Source organism: Rhinolophus ferrumequinum, chromosome 9, assembly GCF_004115265.2.
Source record: "Rhinolophus ferrumequinum isolate MPI-CBG mRhiFer1 chromosome 9, mRhiFer1_v1.p, whole genome shotgun sequence".
NCBI classification, from domain to species: Eukaryota; Metazoa; Chordata; class Mammalia; order Chiroptera; family Rhinolophidae; genus Rhinolophus; species Rhinolophus ferrumequinum.
The window spans coordinates 81,000,072-81,023,114 of record NC_046292.1 but is presented as its reverse complement, the minus strand read 5'-3'; the positions used below and the strand labels follow the sequence as shown (position 1 = coordinate 81,023,114).

The 23,043-nt window shown below is 49.3% G+C and overlaps 1 protein-coding gene across 7 annotated transcripts in view; it reads left to right on the top strand.

Moving 5' to 3' along the window:
* The window catches only part of PHACTR1 (phosphatase and actin regulator 1), a 502,857-nt gene extending 492,331 nt beyond the window's left edge, over nucleotides 1-10,526 (top strand). For all 7 annotated transcript variants that reach the window (XM_033114676.1, XM_033114677.1, XM_033114674.1 and 4 more), the window contains 4 exons: nucleotides 2,042-2,103; nucleotides 6,461-6,601; nucleotides 8,713-8,789; nucleotides 9,619-10,526. In XM_033114676.1, the coding sequence (XP_032970567.1) occupies nucleotides 2,042-2,103; nucleotides 6,461-6,601; nucleotides 8,713-8,789; nucleotides 9,619-9,634 (296 nt within the window). In that variant the 3' untranslated portion in view covers nucleotides 9,635-10,526. The remainder of the gene's footprint in view (nucleotides 1-2,041; nucleotides 2,104-6,460; nucleotides 6,602-8,712; nucleotides 8,790-9,618) is intronic.
* Nucleotides 10,527-23,043: the final 12,517 nt, after the last annotated feature.

Below are 23,043 nucleotides of genomic sequence, written 5' to 3'. Positions count from 1 at the left end.
CAGGAGATGGCAGTTTCACGCTCTGTCACAGAATGCCAACATTCGCATCTTGGAAAGGGGCCTGGAGAGTGAGGAAGCCCTGACTGGAATCTGAAGCCAGTAACCAGTAATAAGGTGGAGGGCCGGCCCCAAGCAAAATGTGACAGGGAGGAGGCCGTGTCTTCTTGAGAAAAAAGAGCTGGACGGTTTGTCTAATTAGCCGTGTAGCGTGTGACCAGTCATTTAACTCCCCTGAACTTTCACATCCTCATTTACAAACTAAGCGTGGTAGACTAGGAGGTCTCTTGGGCCCTCGTGGTCCTAATATTCTGTGAGTTTGTACATTTTAACCAAGTGCCTCAAGCTACCTCCTGAGTACCCAGCATTCATACTTGACTTTTCCTTCCCTCTCTGCCACCTGCAGATGTAGCTGTCTGGGGTCTCCTTTCTTGTGGGTCTTGCTGTCTCTAAACTTATCTCTAATAGATTAGTTCATACTGAGGTATTAATGACTGACTAGTTTAATGGGTCAGTTTGGAGGGTGTTTATCTCCCTCCAAAATTGCATTTTTAAAGGGAACTCTAGGAGTGAGATAGGATCTTTAAACCCAAAGGAAGGCACTCCAGTGTGGGCACTTAGGGGGCACTGTGGGGCAAGCGCAGTGGCGACCTCTGGTGACCTCGGCCCTTGGCGGGCCATGGATGGGTATTTCTGGCGCTCCCCCCAGACAAGGTCCTGATCCCACAGCAGCCAAGTCATGCCCCTGTGGGTGTCCTGCAAGTGCCTGAGTTCTGCTCTGAATGGCCATCGTTCCTTCTAGTGAGAGGTGTCCTCAGTGTGAGTCGGCTGTGCTTGTAGTTGCTGACAAGGAGGGGCAGGGTGGGACCCCACTTCTATGCACAGCGGCTTCCCTTTTTTAAAGATCTGTCCTATAGTGAGACAACTGAGTCTCCAGTGTGCACTGATACGATACATTAAGTTATTAAAACATAATTTAACACCAGTCATTTCAAAATGAGAGAGCAGGTGCCCAGGGCACTCTTAGTGGCTCCTGTGCCAAAATCAGCTTGAAGCGATGCCCTGCACTGATGCCATTCTCAAGTCAGTGGGTGAGAATCAGAGACCGTCTTTGACACAGGTTGACTTTCATGATTTTCTTCAAGCTGGACAATATTCCGCTTATAACCACACTTCCATTCCAAGGCCCAGAAGGAAACTGATGTACCCAAGGTCATTCAGTTAGCTTGAAAGGAGAAATAAGCCCTCATTTTCTGCCCTCCAGTTCTCTGACCCCAGACTCTCTTACCTGTGGCTCTGTAATCATCTGATGAGTAAGTCACCCCACATATTAAGCTGAAAATGTCCTTAAAAGTCTAAATGCAGGCAATTGTATCCCACGCTCTGGCCTCACACTTGCTCTGTGGACTTCTTGGAAGATTCAAAGAATTAATGGAATCAGGGCTTGCAAAAGGTGAGCATTTTGAAATATGTCTTCATGCAGCCAGCACTGTATTTGGTGTTAGCTGTACCTCATTTTGTTTCCGCACAGGGGACAGGCACTTCCTTGGGGCCGGTTTTCTGTTTTACTCCCACAGAGCACCAGACATGGGGGCCACATCACAAATGAGCCCCTGTAGTCACTGTGAAGCTTGAGGTAGAGTTGAGTGAGGCCCAAGTTTTCTCCAAAGAAGGGAGCCTCACCTCTCCCCAAATGCCCATGTCACTGCTAACAGTAACCCCATTTTAGAACCTACTTCTTTGTCTTGTAAGCCACACTTCTCACCCCAGCAATTCTTCCTGGAGACTCAAGACCCCTTGTGACATAAAGAAAAAAAAAAAAAAAAACTACGAAGGTCAACCTGCTCACCACCAACTTGAAACAATGCAGGCAGTTTGGAAAGCACCCCCATAGGCAGAAGCATGGCCAGGGTAGGGGACAGAAGCTCTCTCTTCCCCTTTTTAAATTTTGAGGTGCTGGGCCTGGAACCTCAAAGGTTCAGAGGATGCACCTGTGTGTGACACTGTTTACAAAAGTCAAAAGCATCTTCAATGTTTCTTTCAGCTCGGAATGAACAAGAGGAACAAGAGGAGAAAAGAGAGATCAAGAGGAGGCTAACGCGAAAGGTAAGCAGGTTCTCCACCAAGAGCTGGGACGGGAGAGGGTGGGCCGCCCTCCGCTCCGGTGGCCTCGGCTGACCTCAGGGACCTCGCAGCTGCCTGGCCCATTGAAAGCCACGTAATCGTTCCACATCTCTTCGGTCAGAGCTGGCAGCTCTCTTGACTCTACAGGACCTTTCCAGGGGACCGTGGTCAGCTCAGCTTCATGACCCTCTGTCCTTTTGGCTGGAGACACTGTGTTGCTAGATTTTGTGACACACACCTGCACCCAAGCAGCTTGATGTCAGGTGCATTATGTTTTTAATGACAGTGAATATTTTATCTATAAAAATGCACAATAACCCCATTGAGCAATTGGAAAGTCATTGTCAAAATCAAATATAATTTGATATATAACTCAGTTATTTGCTGTGACCTTGGGAAAGCATGGATTTTCCTTCCCTCCCCTGATAACTAGTGCTTGCCTGTTAACTAAATACTATTTGATTTTATTATGCTAAATCCAATTTGGATTACTGAATTAGGAAAATGCCACAGGTACTGATAAATTCATTGAAGATGTTTGAAAAGCACTTAAATAAAAGCCATAAAGCTAAAATTCTTCTATATCTTTACCCCCAGAAATAGATGGCTTCGCAATGCAATGTAGACACAGATGGATTTAATTGTCCATGAGCAGCTTCTTTCATAATAAACTCTGAATTGAGGCTATTCTTGGATGATGTTGACAAGTTTAATTAATTGATGACACATAAGATATAATATGATATTCTGTCTGACTAGAGTGTTTTTAATCAGCCTCCTACGGTGATCATCTTGAGAGAAAGATTCTCGACTCTTAGAGACAGTTAAGAGACCCATTCAAATTAATTTTTGAAAGGCTTATTAATGGATTTTTCTCCCTAGAAATATTATGCAAAGGAAGAAATTCAGAGATCCTAAAATATCATACCAGTTATTAAAGTGATGACTTATGTTCCTCAACACTTTCTCCCCCTTTGAGCATCCCCAATACCTGGTGACAAGCCAAATGCCATTCTAATGAAAAAGAGTAGGATCAACAAGTGCCTGAAAGACTGATGACAGGCCAGCATCCCCCTGGTGGGGACTAGAACAAGAGCTAAGTGATCTCACTTCATCCAGATGCCCTCACCCCGGTCGCAGTCTGGTTCTTTACATCCTTACGACCACCCAGTCTTTGGATGCCAGGCACCCTTTGTCCTGAGACTGAGTTGTGAGGAAGATGGAGGAGACGCATTAGCTGGTTCTAAGTGTGACCTTGAAATGACTATGGCATCAAAGTGAGGCTCATTTCTCATACAGAAATGTCTAGACATTCAGAAAATGTTTTAAATCCAATTTTCATAAAGTTCATTGGAGTTGATTGCTGGGACCGGAACATTCTCCTAAACTTTAGGGTTTGTGGTAAAAACTAGTAATAGGAAAATACTTAAACATTCATCTAATTCTCATGTCTTTAAAATGAGTATACAATTTTGTAGAAAAAAATCTTGACTAACCGCATAATTTTGCAGGGGGGCAAGCAAGGAGGTTCCCTCCACACCCAACTGTACTGGGGTTGATAACACTAAGAACAGGGACCCCAAATAGCCCGTAGTTTCTGCACGTCTCCAACACAAGATGAATGCCTCTTCCTAGTCCTGGTTTCCTCTCCTTCCTCCTCCCAGGAACACTGCCTTGTATTTTCAGCATTTCCATCCCCAGAGACTGGACTGGGGAATTAGAAATAATGAACTTGGGTGAAGGAATCACTGTTTATAAGGCAGAGACTGGAAGAAGCGTTCGCATCTCTTTTTGTTGACAGAGATATGAGCCTGCTAGCAGGTAGGGAGTCCATACCACCTCCTGGCTCTGGGCAAGTTCTTTTCCTCTGGGGTCTTTATCACACCCAGACCAGATGCCAGCGATGGCGGCTGCTTTTCAGTTATGTACCCTCAGTCTGAGGATTTCCTCAATACAGTTCTGTTTAATTTTAATGTATTAGAAAGAAAAATAAAGCACAGCAGCTGATACTAGTAGCAGCAAACCAGTCGTTTTCTTCAGCCAAATTAAGACTAACTTAAAACTTACATGTTTTGTCTTTTAGTAAATGTCTCTCTTCCCCTTCCAAAAAACTGCTAGCTAACTAAATGGATAGATGGATAGGAAGAAGTGAGGAAGGAAGGAAGGAAAGAAGGAAGGAAGAAATGCACTTGGGTCAGGTTGCATTTGGATTTGAATTAGTTACTCTCTTGTTGAGTATTTGGTTGCAAATGCTGTTAGTGCTGCCACAGATTGAAACATAATGTTACCAATCCCTCCATCATACCCAGAAAACCAACTTTGGCCACAAAGATCATTTCCTCAGCCTCTGAGGAAGGACCTGGGGTTCACATGCCCCAGTGGCTCCAACCAGTCACGAGCTAAAGGTACATCTGCCGAGGCCCACACGGCCAGGAGCACAAGCCCACACTCTCGTGGAGAGTCCCAGTGGCCATTGGTTAGTCAGTCCACACACCACCTGAGCTTCTCCCAACAGAAGTCAGTCCCCTCCTCACTCCTTCCCTCAGCATATGGGCACTGTGCCTTTTTCAGTTGGACAGCTTGTGTCAAAAGTCCCATGGGATTCAGGCATGAAAAATAGTCCCTGACCTTCAGAGCTAACACTTAGCTTTCTGTTCACTGCAGATTCTGCCCTTGACAGGCTATTAGTAAAATCCAGATCATGATTTATATCCAGAAACGTAAACAAGGCATTCCACGCTTAACAACCTTTCTCCTGTCATGCTGTACTTAGAAAATAATACCATTTTGTCCCACACCCTGGGGTAAACCTCGCTAGGCCTAATTAACACAAAGCGGAAATTTTGAGTAGGAATCCTTTATGTGGGGATAAACATGGTAAACATTATATGTTTTTATGTATTTTAATGACAGCACAAAAGCTCCCTGCACTCACATTTTAGAGTCTGGATGGACTGCCATTTCTGTTTCCAGCAACCCCAGCTGTAGAGCCTGGGAGACCTGTGGTTTCCTGTGACAGGCCAGCAGTGATGCCAAAATGCCCTGTCTCAGGAAAACCAGGGCCGCCTCGGGGCAGACTAGAACCACTCTGAGGGAGAGCTGCGTGCAGTCTTGGCAAGTTGGCCTGGGCCACAGCCCGAAGGGCCTCTGATCCCCAGTTCTTCCCACCCCCGGCCAGGAGGGAACTGCAGGCTGCCTTTGTCCTGTCCAGAGTCTTGCAACACCCATCACAATCCTATTTAATAGGAGCCAGGCAGCCATCTAATTATGCTTTCCCATTGTAGTCCAGTTGGCAGCAAGTTGGAACATTCTGGCACCAGCAAAGGTGTATGACAGCTGCATGATACAGAGTCAAACAGCCAGGGTGGTTGGATTCATTGACTTCTGTGTATGTGTTTTATAGGCCTTTGTGGTAAGATTCTGACTACATCTTCTATTAATAGAATTAACTACGCTCTAGGACTTGGAGGAAAATAATATTGGTTAAACATGAATTGATAGCATCCTAAAGAGAGAGCAACTATGTTACTCCAGAAGGATAAGCCTAGTGACTGGAAGAGAGAATAGAAATGTCAGCCTACTGATGTCAAAGTACAAAAAAAGGGTACGTGGGAGACACGGGGAGAAGGTTAAATAAATATGAATTCTCCTTTTACTTGTTTTATTCCCTCACCACAGACCCATCCCAGGTCCATCCTGAGTTTCCCTTGGCATACACTTGACATAGCTCTGCGTTTGTGGGCTGACCTCTCATTTGAACTTCTTGAGGAACAGGGTCTCTCCCCTGACCTCATAAATAAACATGTTCCCATTCCTGCATATCCCAAAGTTTGCACATACACTTCTCTGTGTCTAAAACACACGTATACAAAATGATTTACAAACCTATCTTGCAGACAGCACTAAATTTGGCACACAGATGTGGACTCACAGATCTAAAATAACAGAAAATCTTTGTGGAAGATTCCTGTCAGCTGATGGGAGAGGTAGGACAGATGTGGGGAAATCCACAACAGACACAAATAGACCAGCTGCTTGTGAAGACTGACACACTGCAGTGTTATTAAGAAAGACCCAGCCTAGCCGTCCATCTGGATAGGCCTGGAGGAGGCTCAAGGAATGAAAGCCTCTCGCTCGAGGAATGAAAACCATCCTGGACAAGTCCCCGGTGTGGGAGCCCAGCGCCCCAGGTCCCCGCCTGGGCCCTGCGCCTCCCTCCAGTCCTGTTTCATGCATCACCTCCCTCTTGGGACCTCATTCTCCACACCTGTATATTCACAGAAGGACCAAGTGAGCCGAAGTTCTCTGGTTGACTGTGTCCTTCTCTCCCTCCCTGCAGCTCAGCCAAAGGCCCACAGTGGAAGAACTTCGGGAAAGAAAGATCCTCATCCGCTTCAGTGACTACGTGGAGGTGGCCGACGCTCAGGACTATGACCGCAGGGCCGACAAGCCGTGGACCCGCCTCACCGCTGCCGACAAAGTAAGCAGAGGGCCGAGGAGTGGGGTGGTGGGTCCTGCGCCTGGGTTTGTCCCTCTACAGGATTCTTCTCTTGCTGCCTGGGACCCTACATTGAGACCAACAGCAAAGCTGTGGTCACAGTCTCGGTAATGGAGTGTTCCGTGACCACTGGGCAGGCTGAGAGGGCCGTGTCCCCAACACCTTTCCTCAGGGCTCCAGATAACCTGCAGAGGTCACTGAATTGATTCTTCACTGCTCTGGAGAAAGTGTAAGACAGACACAGAATATCGTGCCTGCTTTACAGGGGGTGGGGAGGCAGCGTGGGAGGCTGTGCCCAGAGACTAGAATTATAGGGGCACAGAACAGTTCAAAAGCCTGAGGCTCCATGCTTATCACAGACCTCCGTGTACAGGGTACTGTCCTCAGCACCCAACAGGGGAGTCACAAAAACAAAGGGGACAAAGTGGCTGTGCTTTGCAGTGCTTGTCATCTAGTGGGAAAAACAGGACAATGGGAACCTAATGGGAAATCACAGGGATAGAAAAACAGGCCTCGCTACACTAAACCTCACCGATTTTGAAAACAAAGAACAAACATAGTCTGAAGTTGAGATTTCTGTTTCATGAGAAATGCAGCGATGCAAACGATAAGTCATTCTTATCTGTCCGTTAAACCATGTATCAAAATGAACCTCTGCTCGGTAATCATTTGTGAATCTAGTCCAGTCAGCATGAGGAACTGGAGGGCAAAGGGCTTTTTTTAAAAATAGTCTAAAATAATGACGATGTCCAATGTGCAAGTGACAGTGACTGTGGAATACACCGGGACCTTCTCCTAAAGAGTCCTGCCTTTGCCCCACACATTCCCGGAGCCAGTGGCTCCTTTACAAGCAATACAGGAGGAGGTCAGCTACAGCCCAGACTCTGCCTGGATCAAGGAATTGCCAGGAAGCTGCTGCACTTGGGCGAAACTGACATGGCCAGAGGCAGAGACCTCCCGGACATGGCCTCCCACATGGTGGGTCAACCCCACAGATCCTGATGAGTGGAAAACTCTGCCCTTCTCTTAAACATAGCAGTCATCTCTTCCCTGTACAGGAATTCGTGGTGAACCTCTCCAGGAGTGGCACCGAGATGCACAAGACAGAGAGAACCAGTCCCCCAGGCAGTTGTGTCACGTACATAAATGTCAGCAGAGGAGTGCCTTGGCCCTGTTCTCTTTTGTTCCCACTTTCAGTGCAGTGGGCTTGCTTATGAGGGTAAGGGTATCTGCAAATGTCAGGGGCTGTGCAGGACATCTCGACGTGCCCATGCTCATGTTCTGAAAGCTGTTGGGGGGAACCCATCCAGTCCCTCACAAGCTGCGGGGGATGGAAGGCAGGAAGCGGTGCCTTCCAGAAGCTTATAACCCAGCGGATCCACACGAATGTGCTTTCCTTCCCTGAGGGAGCCACACTGACCCCCCCCAAAACATGACTTTTCCATCCTCAAATTCTCGGTGTCTTGTTAGTCCCATCAAAGCAAATACCAGCTTGGAAAGAGTTCTGCCAAAGGGCACCTGTTTAAAAATTTCAGCCCCTGAGGAAGAAGTAAGGGTGTTTTCCCAGCCCCAGTCATTCTATTCCAGACCTTCTTCACCTCTCTTTGCAGTCTGATTACCCCGCCCTCCCCTGTGGGCTAGAGCCACATCGCATGGGTGGGCAGAGCTGTAAGGATGAGGCTATTCACGTTTCTCTCAGAGTATCCATCCATCAGGAGTTCATGGCTGGACCTGTGACCAGTTTAGATTGTTTACCTAAGGAAGACGGGAGCCTGACATTTCAATGTGCACTCGGAAGCCCAGGAGTGTGCATGCGTTCTCCATGCCTCGCTGATACAGCTCTGTGAAGAGAGGAACAAAACGGGGCTCTGGGCACTGTCCCGCGTGGGCGCGTTTGCAATTTAGATTTAAGGGTAGGGGGAGTCTTAGCGGGGACTAAAGGATGTCTCAGGTGATTGTTTTTTCTCCCAATGAAAGAATTCATTTTGTATGGTTTTTATCAAAGAAAAACATAGATTGTTAGAAATAAAATAAAAAGTCAACAACTCCCCATCTGCCTCCTCCGCATATTCATGGGCTTCTCTTCGTTTCAGGCTGCCATTCGAAAGGAGCTCAATGAATTTAAAAGCACTGAAATGGAAGTTCATGAATTAAGTAGACATCTAACAAGGTTAGTATTGAGTTGTGTTTTTGTGTGGTTTTTTTTTTTTCCTCCAACTGTAATACTTACTTGCACACTAAACTATCCTATCTGCTTCTGGATCACAAGTGGTGTGGTGCATACAGTGAAGAAGATAAAAGAAAGGTTAGCGTCAAGTTCCACTATGGTTACTGAAACCGGAGGAAGGGGCAGTAAAGGTTCAGGCTAAAAGCCACTTTCTGAAAGCCTACTTTTTAACTCACTCAAACTCCAGATCTAAGTGCCAGACCACGACCGAGCCCAAAGTGGGTTTTTATGAAAGCTTAAGCTGAGGAGAAAAGATCATTGCCAGTCAGCAGAGGCCAAACCTGGGACAGACACCAAATCCACATGGTGCTTCTGAGGTGCTTCTGTGATTCCATGTCATTCTCCCAGTCTGTAGTGATGGTATTTGGGGAAACCGAAGCACGAAGCGATGTATGGGGCTTTATGTAAAGTCACATGGCTACTCAGTGACAGAGCCATTGACAATTTTTAGGACACTCTCCTTTGATGCACAGTTAGAGAAATGGTGCCTGGACTTGTTGACACAAGGTTGGGTTCACCACCTCGCTGCTGAGTCCAGGCTGCGGGCCACCTGGGCCGTCCCATTTGGTCCGAAGGAGCCTCACATCAAAGTACTCTTCCAGAAGTAAAGGGGAATCCGGCTGGCCTCGGGTACTTGAGTGGTTCTGTGGGGATGTGTTTCTGCTCCTCCCTCTCCCTGTCAGGAACAAGGGCTCTGAGGAGGGAAAGCTTAGACTGTGGAACGTGACACCGTGACAGCCTCTTGTCTTGATTTAATTATTTGTTTTCCTAGGTTTCACCGACCTTAACAGTCGAATTCCTCTTGAGTGCTATGCTGTCTTCAAAACATAAATTTATCAGAACCATAAGTGCTGGTATTTATTCACTTCCCCATTACAATGTAAATCTTCTGAACTGCCTTTTTTAACAAGAAGAAGAAGAAGAAAAATAAAAGGAAATACAATCAGGATTCTATTTGCGAAAACGCGATGGTGACTGCTCCGTGGTCAGAGCCGCTTGGCATCACCGCTGATCCCAAGCTGTACCCGTCCCAGGCAGAGCCTCACAGAAGACTTTCCAGCACTTGGAGTGGCCCGGGTCCTCTCTGGCCAGGCCCGCAGGCACCACATTCATTTAGGCTCCGGTGAACCTCTTCCGTGAAAGTGTCTGTCATCTAAGTCCAAAGAAAGCTGAGGAGGTGGGTTTGGCCTGGGAAGGACTGTGCAAAGCAAATGATCTGACTTCTAGACTTGGCCAAGCATACTGGCTCCAGGCATGGCATCTGGTCTGGGGCCCCACAGGGGGACAGCGCTGAGAAGGATCACTGTTTCAGTAGCCCTGTCCTTTCTCCCCCTCCAGCCACCCTCCATGCAATGAACAAAAGGGAAAAGCCCTTTGTCTGGGGGAGTCTGCGGTTGACTGTTGGTCCTAAGAGTGTGTGCCTCAGGCGTGAAAGGCTGGCACTGAGCTCCCATCCTGCCCCCTCCGACTGAGCTGAGCTGCCTTCCAGGAAGCTCTGGTTTAGAAGGGGAAAGTTGTCATCTGCTCAGTTCAAATGAATTGACCCATTGTATTAAAAAGCCAAATGTCACAGGTAACCTTATGCCCAGGTAACAAATAGCCATAGCTAAGGTAGCCTGCGGTATGCGTATGAGCATAAGGACCATGTTGAGGGCATAAAGGCTGGGGTAAGAAACTCTGCTTGGCTGATGGTCTTTATTTTCTCTGCGTGTCCCAGGGCCCGTGACTAGATGGCTTGGAAGTCCATGGCCTCTGAGTCTAGGACCAATGCATGCGGGCCAGAAGCCAGGCCTGAAAGACTGGTCCTCCCGTCACTGAGGCACCAGGGCTCTGGAGCCGCTTGATGGCCTTCAAGTCTCCTTTCTTTGCACTGAAGAGTTTCTAAGGAAAATCCCCAGGGTTTGGCAGATGGCAGAATTGTGCAAACACCAGCCATGCCTGCCTCGTGCTGTACTTGCCCGCTCCTGTTTATACAGAGAGAACCTTTCCGTGCCCTCATGATGCTGGTGAGGGTGACTGGACATGTATCTCTAACTGTCCTCCTCACATGGGACCACAGGAAAGCAGCGCTCTTTTGGAAGAGGGCCACCGAGGGTAGCAGTGTGTGCAGTGACAAGGACAAGTCCCAAATCCTGGCAACGATCTCCGCGAGGCCCACTGCCGCCTCTTGTTTTCTTCCCTGACCGTCCTTGTAGGGCCCTCCTCACAGAGCTCTCTGCCAGGCCTTCTTAGTGGTCTCAGAATTTCCATAGTCTTTCTAGGTGATGGTGCGCTCTCCACCACACAGGCCCAGGAGTGACAAAGATGCCAGCTTGGCCGTCGCAAAAAAATTTCCTAGTCCCCACCCTGACCTGTGTGGGAAGCAAGTTACTCTTGGGAGACACACCCATTGGTGAGGCCATTTACTCTTCCGCAGGCTTTATTGGCCCCTGCGGCCAGCATTAACCCGGGAGCTGTGCATATTGTGGGGGGAGCTCAGGGCAGTTCTTCAGGCCGTGCCCACCAGCCGTAGCAAAGTGCTTTCCTCGCACCACCTGGAGCGAGCACGCCACTGCCGGGCCCCAGGGTGCCGTCACCAGATCCTTTTTTCTTTGAATGTTGACTCTGAATAGTTACTGCCATGGGTAGAGGTGTTGTTCAGGGAAAATGTGGTCAGGATTATAGTGTGGCTGTAAACACGGTCTTCCCGAAAGGCTTACTGACATTTGAATGTGCAAACGGTATGACGAAAGATGTAGGGCTCTTTCGTTGAACTTCGCTCTGGTGAGCATATGTTCCAGGTGGAGGGGCCAGCCTTGCCAGGAGTTGCATCTGAGCTTCCCCTAACTCGCAGCTGTGTTTCAGGCAGCTTGCGGAGCCCTGGCAGGATGGTCGGGCCTTCCCCTGGCCCAGGAGCGAGTCCTAAAAGAACTCATTACATGACTTGGACTCCTCCCACCAGGACTAGTGGCTTCTCTGCTGGCCTTGGTTCTTGGGCCTTTCACATTTCCTGGGGACGTGAAGCCCAAATCAATGTCCCTGCAGCCAGCCAGCCAGCCAGCGGTCCCGGTTTTCTGCCCAAAGTGCCCTATTATTGCAGTCCACTTTGTGCATGGAAGAAATCGAACAGATTTTCCACTTCTCTTCCTGCAGCGCACCTTTGTCCAGAATTCCCTTGCAGGAGTTAGGGGTGTACCTTCCATGCCACTGAAATCTCGCCCACCAGGAAGGTGGGCGATTTCAAGCCCATTGCAAGTGGCTGAGCAACCTCAGTGGACCACAGGGCGGCCGCGCTGCTGTCTCTTTCCTTGAAATCTTGAGGTCTTTATAGACATCTATCCCAATTTCTTTTTCACTATGTTGTTAGGACAACTGAAAGATGTGTCATTTTCCAAGATGACAATTTAAGGAAACAAAAAGAGCGAGAGCGAGAAAGAGAGAGAGAGAGAGAGAGAGAGAGAGAGAGAGAGAGAGAGAGAGAGAGATGGGCTAGCTGGTTTAGAATGTGTCCCTTTTCTGAAAAAGTTGCAGTGTTCGAGTCAAGGTTCATTTTGTGTGTATAAATTCCCAGTTGAGCCCTTTGTCATTTGGATTAGCATGACAGGAAAATGGTGAGATTTCTCAGATCAAAGCATTTCCCACTCAAAATGAGACATTGCCCCGACCTCCCCACTGCATCCCTGACAGAAGAGACTACCGTCCATCGCCCTGTGTGAAATCACTCGCTGTGCCCCTCCCAAAGGCCCTCAAAGCTCTGGAGAACTTTAAAAACTTTAGCCTTTATGTCAGATTAGAGAAACCAAACGACGTGACAGTAGATGTGGTGAAAACCTGAGTTTTTCTCCTGCTTATGAACGTGTATTTATAGTTGCCGAATGAACTTTGTGGTGTGTGCTTCGATGAATGGAGTTTCCGGCTCTTCCTGTGTGCAGCCAGCGTGCAAAGGTCACCTTGAATGACTTTTTCTTCCCATTTGTCTGTTCATCCCCAAACCGGTTGCTTTTTCCAGTTGCTTCCCGGGTGTCTGTACATAGTTTGTCTTTGTATAGGAGCTCTCCCGTGTTCTAATTGAACAGATGGCGGCTGTATGAGGAAGACAATGTAAATAGACGACAAATGAAACTGGATCTCTATGGCCGAAGTTTTGTACATACAGGAACTGCATGGTATTTAAATTATTGTTTGTCTCCGATGATGTATGCAGTTTCTTTAAAAACAAACCAAAAAAAAAGTCTAAAAAAAAAAACCATTTCCTTGCCTCCTCCTGTGTGTTTTATCCACCACCAGCAGGAACCCCCAAAAATACTTAGTTTGGCTGGGGAAAGGGGTTGGGGGCAGGGGTAGGTCAGCTCATCAGTAAAATCGTAAGAGCTGTGGAGGGAGACACAGGACAACCTCATGTATCTGGTATTATTGGGGGAAGGAAGGCCTGTCGCACACAAATTAACTTTCTAGATAACGTTTTGGTGCTAGCACTTTTTTTCTTCCAAACATTTTTTTAAGAATATCTAAACTGTATTGCCCGACTGTCTGTCCTTTAATGATCTAGGAATGATGAATGTGAATTAACTGGATAAGTCACTCAGAGTCATCTGGGTGATATCAGATATCAGACAGCCTTCTATGGCAGCAGTGCCTTGGGGGGCTTTGGGGTGTCACTGCCCGGAAGCAAGCGCCTCAGACTACCCTGCTGTTTGAGTACTGACGCCGTCTCCTTTCTTGAGAAGCCTATTTGTCCTGTAAAGCAAAGAGCTTTATTGTTTAACCTCTGATCCTCATTTGTCTTTCTGAAGGTTTGGGGCAGGGAATGGGAGTGAGGGGAGTAAGCAGTGCTTGCCGCTGCACTTTAGGTGGGTGAAATTGCTGGATAACATATCTGGGGTCCCGCAACATAGGAGGGTGTCTCTGGGAAAGAGGACCCCAGCCCAGCACGGCCCTCCTGCACCATCCCCAGGAATCACGCAGCAGCCTTATCAAGTACAGGTGCTGACACAGTAGGTCTGGGTGGGGACTGAGAGTCTGCATTTCTCATTAGCCCCCAGGGCATGCTGATGCCACTGGCTGGTCTAGGAATCACACTCTGGGCAGCAAGGGTGTGGGAGGACAATCCAAAGGGAACTGCTTTTCCTTTGCCTGGGGATGTCCAGCCTCGGAAAAGCAGAGTGACCACATGCACTGCTGATTTTTTTGCTGAGCAGAGCAGCACAGCCCCCGTGGGACGTCAGCATCCTGCAGCATAGCACACGCTGTCGCCTGTGCAGGCTGAGGGACACTGGGACAGGACTGGCCACAGCAAAGAGGGCCGGTGGTTTACAGAGAGGATTTCAGAGTTCAGCCTAAGAGCTTCTTGCTCCCCAATTCTGCCCTCTCCCGTAAGCTTTCGGCAAGTCCCGCCAGGACAATCTCCAGAGCTCTGTGACTTAATAAATCTAATCTGCAGAACGTGGCTGCAGTTATTCAGGGGAGTGAAAGGGCTAGAGAGGAACGCTTTGGGAGAACCCCCAACAGGCTCTGCCTTGCAAGGAAGGAAGGAAACTGGCCACCATCCTAACCGGGAGCCCTTTCCAAAGTCAACGAAGGTCATGGCTCCACATTCTCAGTAGGTGGAAGCACCTGCCGTGTCCACCCTCAGGTCTGTTACACCGTCCTACGACAGAAGTGGTGGCCCTGCCATGCTACCTGCACAATTTTGGCCAAGTTACGTAATTTCTCTGGGCCTCGATGTCCTCTTCTGGAAAGTGAGGGCATTGAATTAGATGCCCTCTGTTGTCCTAGAGGGCATCCGCTTTCTAAGATTTGGGTTTATGTGATTCTTTAAAGTACTAAACTTAATCCTCAGGAAAAGAGTAAGCTGTAGGCAACATCTGCTGGGGCAGTCTCTTGGAGAACAGTTTGGATTCCCCTCCTTCAGACCCCCTGCAAGCCTGACTCGCATGCATGCTACCCCTCCCTGCCTTGGGTTGGCCTCCTGGAGGTCTGGTGGCACAGGGACCTGCCCTCTCCCTTGGGTCTCTGTGGGATCTTCTCCGAAAGCTGTGGTCAACCAGATGACTTCGTCCTGCCTCCCCCTTCCTGTGAACAGAGCACCTGGAGGGGCTTGAGCCGTGATGTTTAAGATGCCGCCTGTTGTCTTGTCCACCCCAAGTCTGAGGGCGCTTCAGTGAGGTGGTTACTGACCCCTGATTGTTAATCCAATGGACACAGGGGAGGCGGAAACCCTTCCTGGCCGTCCCTCCACTAAGAGCGCTCCTGGCCTCCGATGACTCCATAGTTACAGCTGCAGCGCAGGTCTACCCTGAGCTCCTGACCATGTGTCCAAGAGTGACCATGGAGGACAGGCGTTAAGAGCACGTGGTGCTGAGCCCACACGCCCTGGGGTCACCTTGTCGCACCACTCCTTCCCATCGGTAACTCTGGTCAAGCTATTTCATCTCCCTGTGCCTCAACTTCCTCATCTGTAAAATGCGAATAATGGCACCTATTTTATAGGTCTGTTAGGATGAAATAAAACACTGTGTAAAGTGCTTAACATTTAGGATGGCCTACCTTCCTAAATGTGAGCTCTTACGCTTCACAAGTATGTCTCACAGACACTTCAAACAGTACGACCTAGACGATTGTTTCCATATTTCAAACCCCTACCCCTCCGCTCCGTCCTATTCTTCCTCTCTTACTCCCCTTTCCAGGGAATGGCATTATCTAGAAGTCACCTTCTCCTTTCCACGTCCAGCTGATCATGAATACCTGCCAATTAGTTCTTGAAGCTATTCCCGGGCTCTTTCGTGAGTGCCCTCTTCTCCTGCCTGGATGATTGCAGTCATGGTCGCTCTCCTTGCCTGTGCTTTCACGAGTCCAATCCTGCAGCCAGAGTCCTCTATCCAAACACAGACGTGATCACACCACTCTCCTGCTTGATGTCTGCAGTGGCCCCCACTGTCCTTCCGACCAAATCCCCATCTCCCGTGGGCCACCCTCGAGCCAGTGTGGCCCACTCCCAGCCACGTCCTCCCGCTCAGGGGTCCCGGAGCAGGTCCCTGTGGTGTGTGGCCCTGGAGCCCTGCGAGGGGGCTGTGCTGTGGCTGTGCTGGAGTGATCACCTCAGCGACAGCCGGGGCTGACAAGGGCCTTTGGGACTGGGCACCTAAGCGTCCCTGAAATCAGTCCAAGAGAGTCCTCCGCAGAGCTCTGAGGAGCCAGAGTGCTCGTGCACACAAAAGAAACTCCATAGTATGAACAAATGGTTGTCCCCTGTACCTGACGTGTGGTACCCCCGAGTTCTAGCTCTGGCTCTGGGTATTGGATTCCCGTCAATACCACCACTCACAGCTCCCAAATATTAAACACTACATACCTGGCACTGTGCTACGCCATTTTCATGCACGATTTTATTTCATCTTTACAACGCCTGTGGCTTCCAAACCCAGGTCTGTCTGACTCTAAAGCATTGTTCTGAATCTCCCTGCTGGGCCTCCACTTTCTGGAGTTCACACTTTCTCTGCTTCCATCCAATTATCCCAGTTGCCCAATTTGAGTGATAACATCATCTTCTAACACTAAGAACCACAGATCAGGAAAGAGACCCAAATCTCACGCAGCCTCCAGGTCTGGAGAGGCTGTTTGCTTCACCCAGTTCCTCCCTCCCCTCTACGCACGGCCTGTCTCTGAGCGGGCTGAGTCTCCCACCAGTGGCGACCTCCCACAACCATGAGACAGCCAGCCAATATTTACGACTTCCTGCAAGGGAAATAATGTCAAGGAGGCGCCTGCACGGCCTGGGGCCCACCTAGAGGTGCAGCGAAGGCAGGAAGAGAACAGCATGTTGCCTAATGCCAGAGAGGAAGACCATCTGACACAACCGTGGGCAGGCCGCCGATCCCTTCCTAAATGCTACTTTTGCTAAAAAGAAAAAAAAAGAAAAAAGAAAAGAAAGGGGGGAGGTGTCTGCTTTTAGGTGCCATTAATCAAAAAATGCTCTCCTTATTTCATAATTGGAAGCCATGATCGTCTAATATTTTCACGGGGCAACACCCCAGGTTATGGCAAAGAGCGCTTGTTAGATGAACGAATGAATCTGTTTGCAGAAGAGACAGGAAGAGTAAACCATGATGAGTACAACTGAACTGATTCTTCCTCCCGGCTTGACCACCAGTTAGGATGCACGCTACACCGAGCTGGAATTCCAGATGCCGATTTCTCTTGTCCTTCATGATGGGATCGAGACTGCATCTCATATGATCTCTGAGGTTCCGTGGTTCCTGCATGGTGATATCACTGCTGTTGTTGTTTCTTTAATAAAAAACAACTGACAAAATGGTGGAAGGCGGGGGAAAAAAACTGGGTCTGTTGTCACTGACACGGTATCCAGTGGGGTCTCACAGGTCCATGAGAGGCTACGTCTTTACAAGGCCTGTGATTTCAGAGCCCCCACCTCACATCCAGAAGAGGGCAAGCCCATCTTTTCAGCTACACAGGTAAAAATATTTCACACAATGGTTGAGCTTATTATCTCCACAAGTTCCACCCGTGGACTGGATCAGGGTAAAGGCCTTGGTCCCAGCATCCCTGTGGGCCTGGCCAGCTGTGCCACCTGGGGCAGTGTGTGTGCAAGAGGGCTTCTGAGCCTGTTTGCCTGGCACCTGGGTCACCCTGAAGCCTTTGGCCACCTCACAAAAGCTCCAGTGTGCTGGCTCAACAAAGCCCTGGGGTGAAGACAGCAAAAATATCATCTGGCAGGAGGCTGGCTTTATTCACACTATGTGCCACCTCGTTGGTGTGGCGGGGCCGCTTTTCTAAGCCAGCTTTAAAATGCATACTGCCACCTGCACCAGCCTCAGCCTCACCCCACTGCTCAACACCCATCCAGCTGTGGCAACAAAAGCCCCCTGCTGCAATTTAACTATCTTGGGTTCTCCTCAATTCTCTCACTGACTTGGTTCCAATAGCCCCGAAGCGGGCAGGATAAACACCTATGCTGCCCCTTCATCTTCCCAGAAAAGTACACGCAACACCATGCTCGTGTACAGACTAACAGAAGTGCTGCTGAGGAAGGAAGGGCCCTTGGGGTGCAGTGTGTGTGGGGGTCACTCTTCGTTGCATGCCCTCGTGTCCTGGTTACCTTGTCGTCCCACATACACATACCCCTTTCCCATTAAAAACTTTAGTTACAATTTTTTTAAAGGAAGAATTGAAAGTCCATACAGTGCTGGATGCCTTTAGTCTCACCAAAGGAGAACACTTCCCTGAGTGCAGCACATCTACTCAGAAAACCCTTATTTCAATATCAAGTTGAAAAATCTAAGAATGGGCCACAGTGAGGAAATGCAGGCATATTTCAGACCACCTACCAGCTGGTCAGAAAAATGGAGCCCCACAGGGCCAGTTTTTGAGAGGTTCCCAGTGAGCGGTGCTATTTCAGGTCTCTGCCCACCCCCTCCGTGCCTCTGGAGAGTTTCGGTTCATTGTGAAGACGTGGGTTTTGCCCTCCGGGCACCAACTGGCTCTGCCCGAGTGGAAGCAGTGCTAGTGCTGACCGTAATTAATTGGGGTAGAGACAAAGGGACGGACAAAGAGAGATGGCTCCAGGTTTGGAGGATGGTTCTGAGAAAACTGAAGCCAAAGAGTCTGATTCAAACAGGCGAGGTGTGGACTATTCTGCTGTGGCTGATCAGTAAGACAGAGTAAACACTAATCATTAACCACTCAGCCCATCCGAATGTAGCTGGGGTACAGTCATTTGGGTTTCAGCAGCAAAGCCATGGGGATGGTTGAGATGTTACCACCTCCCAGGCCCCAGCTTAGAGCTCATGAGCTGGTGGAAGGAAGACACAGGGACAGGTTCTCAAGACCCAGCTAAAAGCTACTTGTGCTGCTCCACTCTCCAAACAAAACCACACTCACAGAAGAGTAATGAAAACAGAAGCACTTAGTCCAACCCCTTTTGGTTACGACAGAGGCAGTGGTGCTCTGCTGCCCTCGGCACACGAAGGTAGGCACCCCAGTGGAAGCACTGTACCTAAGCTTTGTCCCTGCACGTCCCCTCCCTGCTCACATCAGCACTGGTCACTGCTACTGGCTGGTCTTTGCGTCCTCCTACTTCATCCTGAGGTTCCCCACCACCACCACCAGCACCGACACCAGGATAGTAAGTTCTGCACTCTAGCTTTGTGCTGGTCTCTTTCATCCATCATCCCCATTTTACAGGCGGGGGGACTGAGGCTCAGCTATGAGATGGATAAGCCTCATAGCTATGAAAAGACAGAGCTGAGCTCAGAACCCCAGCCTTCTGACTCTCAATCCACTCCCTTGCCCCTACATGATAGCTGTAGACACAGATTTAAACCTGTGCCTGCTCTACTAAACTGTACCTGCTCTACGAGCATCGGTTAGCACTGGGTTCATCAATCTTCACGTAACAAGAAACCAAAATAGTGGCTGAAACAACTTGGCGTTTGTTTGTTGTTTTTAATGTAAAGGAAGTCCAGATTTAAGCAGGGAAGAGCTGTGACACCATCAGTGTGCCACAGCTGTTTTTTGTTTTTTGCTTTTTTTCGCCCACCATCCTTATTATGTGGTTTCCACCCTTGTGGTTGCCTCATGTTCCGAGATGGCTGCTGGAGTTCCAGTCATTATGTATGTGTTCCAGGCGGGAAGTAAGAGGTAAGCTTATCTGACAGCTGAGTAAATTCTCTTTAAGTAAAACCTTTTTCTAGAAGTCCTACCTAATGACTTTGCCTTCCATCTTATCGTCCATCCCTCTTTGCACAACAGGCTGGAAAATAAAGTTTTATTAACACATTCCTACCTCAAATAAAATTGAGGTCCTGTTAGTTAGAAAGAAGGGGAGGGTGATTACGGTTGGTTAGCTGCCACCAAGCTGTCCTTGGTAATGAGCTGACTTGTGATAAGGCTGATAGTGAAACCACTTCCAGTGACCCAGCAGGGAGAGAGAACAATTCGTAGAGAACAACAATGAGCGTGTCAGTACTGAGATTATATTCAGGTTTTGATGAAGGGCTTTATAAACTTTAAGCAATATCCCTACCACTGCCTAGAAATGAACTCAGACTAATCATCTAAAGATGAGAAACTGGCCCAGGCAGGTGGCATTCTCGGTGGCATATTTCTTTCTTTAGCAATCAGATTTGAACCTTGTACTGGGTGAAGTCTACATTCCCCGGGTCCTGGCTGCTCAGCCTGGTCCCCAAGGACCGGCAGCATTGGGACCATCAGGGAGCATGTGATGGTGCAGAACCCCGGGCCCCACCCCAGAGCTACGAAGTCAGAACCTGCATGTTAACAAGGGCCCCAGGGGACGCCTATGCACATTCAGGCTGAGGAAGCCAGTTCAAATGCAGGACTTAAGGAACCTACTATGGGCCTCTCATCTCAAGTCCTCTTCTCAGGAAGAAACGTCCTGGAAGAGGTGAGTTTTTAGTGAGACGGTCGGTCACAATGCCCCCTCTCGAAGGAGAACACACGCTTTAACTGTTTTATATGTGACACAGTAACACTTAATGGTCGCTGAGCGCTTGCTTGTTCTGTGCCAGATCAAAGGGCTGTGTCTCTTCCTGCATTTAATCCTCCTTGCAATTCTGTGAGGTGACTATTGTTACTATCGTCCCTCCCATTTTACAGATGAAGACATGGGGCCAAGTTATCCAGCCAGAAAGCCGACTGGGCGACATCTGGACATGATGGGATTCGAAGGCTCAGAGGACAGCAGGGCAGTGTGACGGGATGAGGGAGTAGTTTGTGAAGTACAGTCTAGACGGGGAGTGAGGGCACCTGGGTTCTAGGGGCTGTCCCGCCACCCCCCGCGACCTGATATAACCCCCTCTGCCACCCGGAAGCTCCCGTTTCTTATCTGTGTACTGGGGAGTGGACCAGCAAGCCTCCCTCCAGCTGGGACATTCCTCAGGCCAAGGTGTGCCAGCCTGTGATCATGAAACCAGCCGGCCTTAGCCGCTGCCCACCCTGAGCAACTTTATCCAGGTTCATCCAACTGCCGCCAGGCCTGGCTGGAGCCTAACTCAGGCTAGAGACCCAGACGTTGGGCTCGCTGAGGGAACCACACACCCTCCCAAGCAACAGAAGCAAGTAAACATAGCTGCTGCCAACCACTGTCCACAGCCCACTCCACCCAGGTCGGGGAAGGAGCTGGGCAAAGCCAACTTTCCATAGACTTCCAGAAGAAACTAGACTCGATATGAAATGTTCACAAAGGAAACACCTGGCTATGTGAGACGCGGTTTACCGAAGCTGCCCGCAGGGTATTCCCACTCTGCCCTCGCCCCCATCTGAAAGGGCTCACTGGTTGGCAGAAACCAGAAACCAGTGGTGAAGAAAAAGCTACTCATACTTAGTTCCAGGCAGAAGGCGCCCGTTGCCCCTCCTGCACCTTTGCAGGGCACATATCCATCCAGGGAACGGACGGAGTGGAAAGCTTCTGAGGGTGTCCTCCCAGGTCACAGTGGGCCCTGTGACAATGTCCCTCCCTCATCACTCGACACTGCCATGGACACAAGGGACGCTCCGGGTAGCCATGTGCCTGCTGTCCGAGCCCTCCGTCTCCATGGCTACAGATGACGGGGCCGTGGGCAGCACCAGACCCACACTGCACCACAGCCTCTGGGCCCCAGATTCAAGAATTGGGGTCAAGAGACTATCCCCAGTAGCTGGACCTGTACCACATAAGCTTAGGATCTTAGGGAGGAGGCATCTTTCTCCAGAGCAATCCAGACTGCAGTGAGAGAGAGAGAGAGAGAACTAGGCAGACCACAGAGTAGGGCAAAGGGAAGATAAGAGGGTCCAGCGTCTCTCCAGCGCTGTCCCAGAATCCAGCCCCACCTGCTTTGGGTTCTGAGCCCCACCCCGTGTCCTATAATAAAATCTCCTTTAAGCTCGCTAGTGCCAGAGCCATTCTATTACTTGTCCCCAGAGGAGTGTCCACATTGAGCCGGGCATTCGTGTACTCTAATACTCACGGAGGGCCCAGGCAGGGGGTGTGCTTGGCTCTGAGGAAGACAGAAAGAGAGTAAGACACCATCTGTACCCTCAAGGAGCTCACAGGCCAGTGTGGGACATAAACAGGTCATTCTAAGCCGGTGTACTAAATATGGTGGAAAGGATGGACGGGAGCACGGCAAAGGGCAGGAGAGCTTCCTGGAGGCGGGGATGCTTGCGCTCAATCTTAGAGAGAGGAGGCGATCGCCCCACAGTGGGGAGAGGATGTTCCTGACAAAGGTGGCAGCGTGCCCAAAGATGGGTGGGGGAGATCCTGGTTTCAGGGAAAAACACACCTGAGGAACTGCACTAGGTAAAGCGGGAGTGTGCAAAAGGAAACAAGACACAGTCTCTGGCCTCCAGAAGCTTACATGTTAGAGGAAAAACGCATGGAAAGTTTGATAAAAGTTCAAGACCACCAAAGACTTCCTGCTAAATAACTGGTGCCTGAAATGTTACAGAAGCTCAGAAGAAGAACGTGCTGTCAGCTCAGAAGTGGACAAGAGACTTTTCAGAGCCGGGACAGCTGAAGGCAGTGCCTGGTCACACTCTCGCAAACCACCTATCGCAGATAGTCAACATTCAGTATTCTTCAGCTTCAGCTTCAGGTGTCCAGTGCAGTGGTCAGGCATCTACACCGTCCATGAAGTGGTCTTCCTAATAAGACATGAATGTCAACTACAATTTAATACACATATAGTCACAGGATGTGGAGTACAGCATAGGGAATAGAGTCCATGGAATTGGAACGGCTATACATGACGTCAGAGGGGTAGTAGATTGGAGGAGCAGGGTTATCACTGTGAGGGGGGTAAACGTCTAACTAGTACATTGTTTTGTACACCTGAAACTAATAAAGAGAGTCAGCATTCCGTGGAGCTCCGTGTTTCTTAAAGTGCTTTCACATTAAACTTATTGGTGCTCACAAGCACCTGGAGGGGTAAGGAATGTAACAGAATTGCTGTTTGACAATGGGGAAACTGAGGCACAGACCGAGTGGGGCTCAGACCTTCCCCTCAGACTCCACTACCCCAACGCCCCGCCCCAGCCAAGGCTCTTTCTGCGACCTCTTCCATTAACGAGGGCCAGGGACAAAGCAGCACACATTTCAGAGTAATTGTGACCTCCCTCTGGAGCTCTGGGCCAGCACAGGTTACCTTCTCCCTTGTGTGGCAGCACGGGAGTCGGGAGGAGCTTTATTTACTTAGTGACTGAG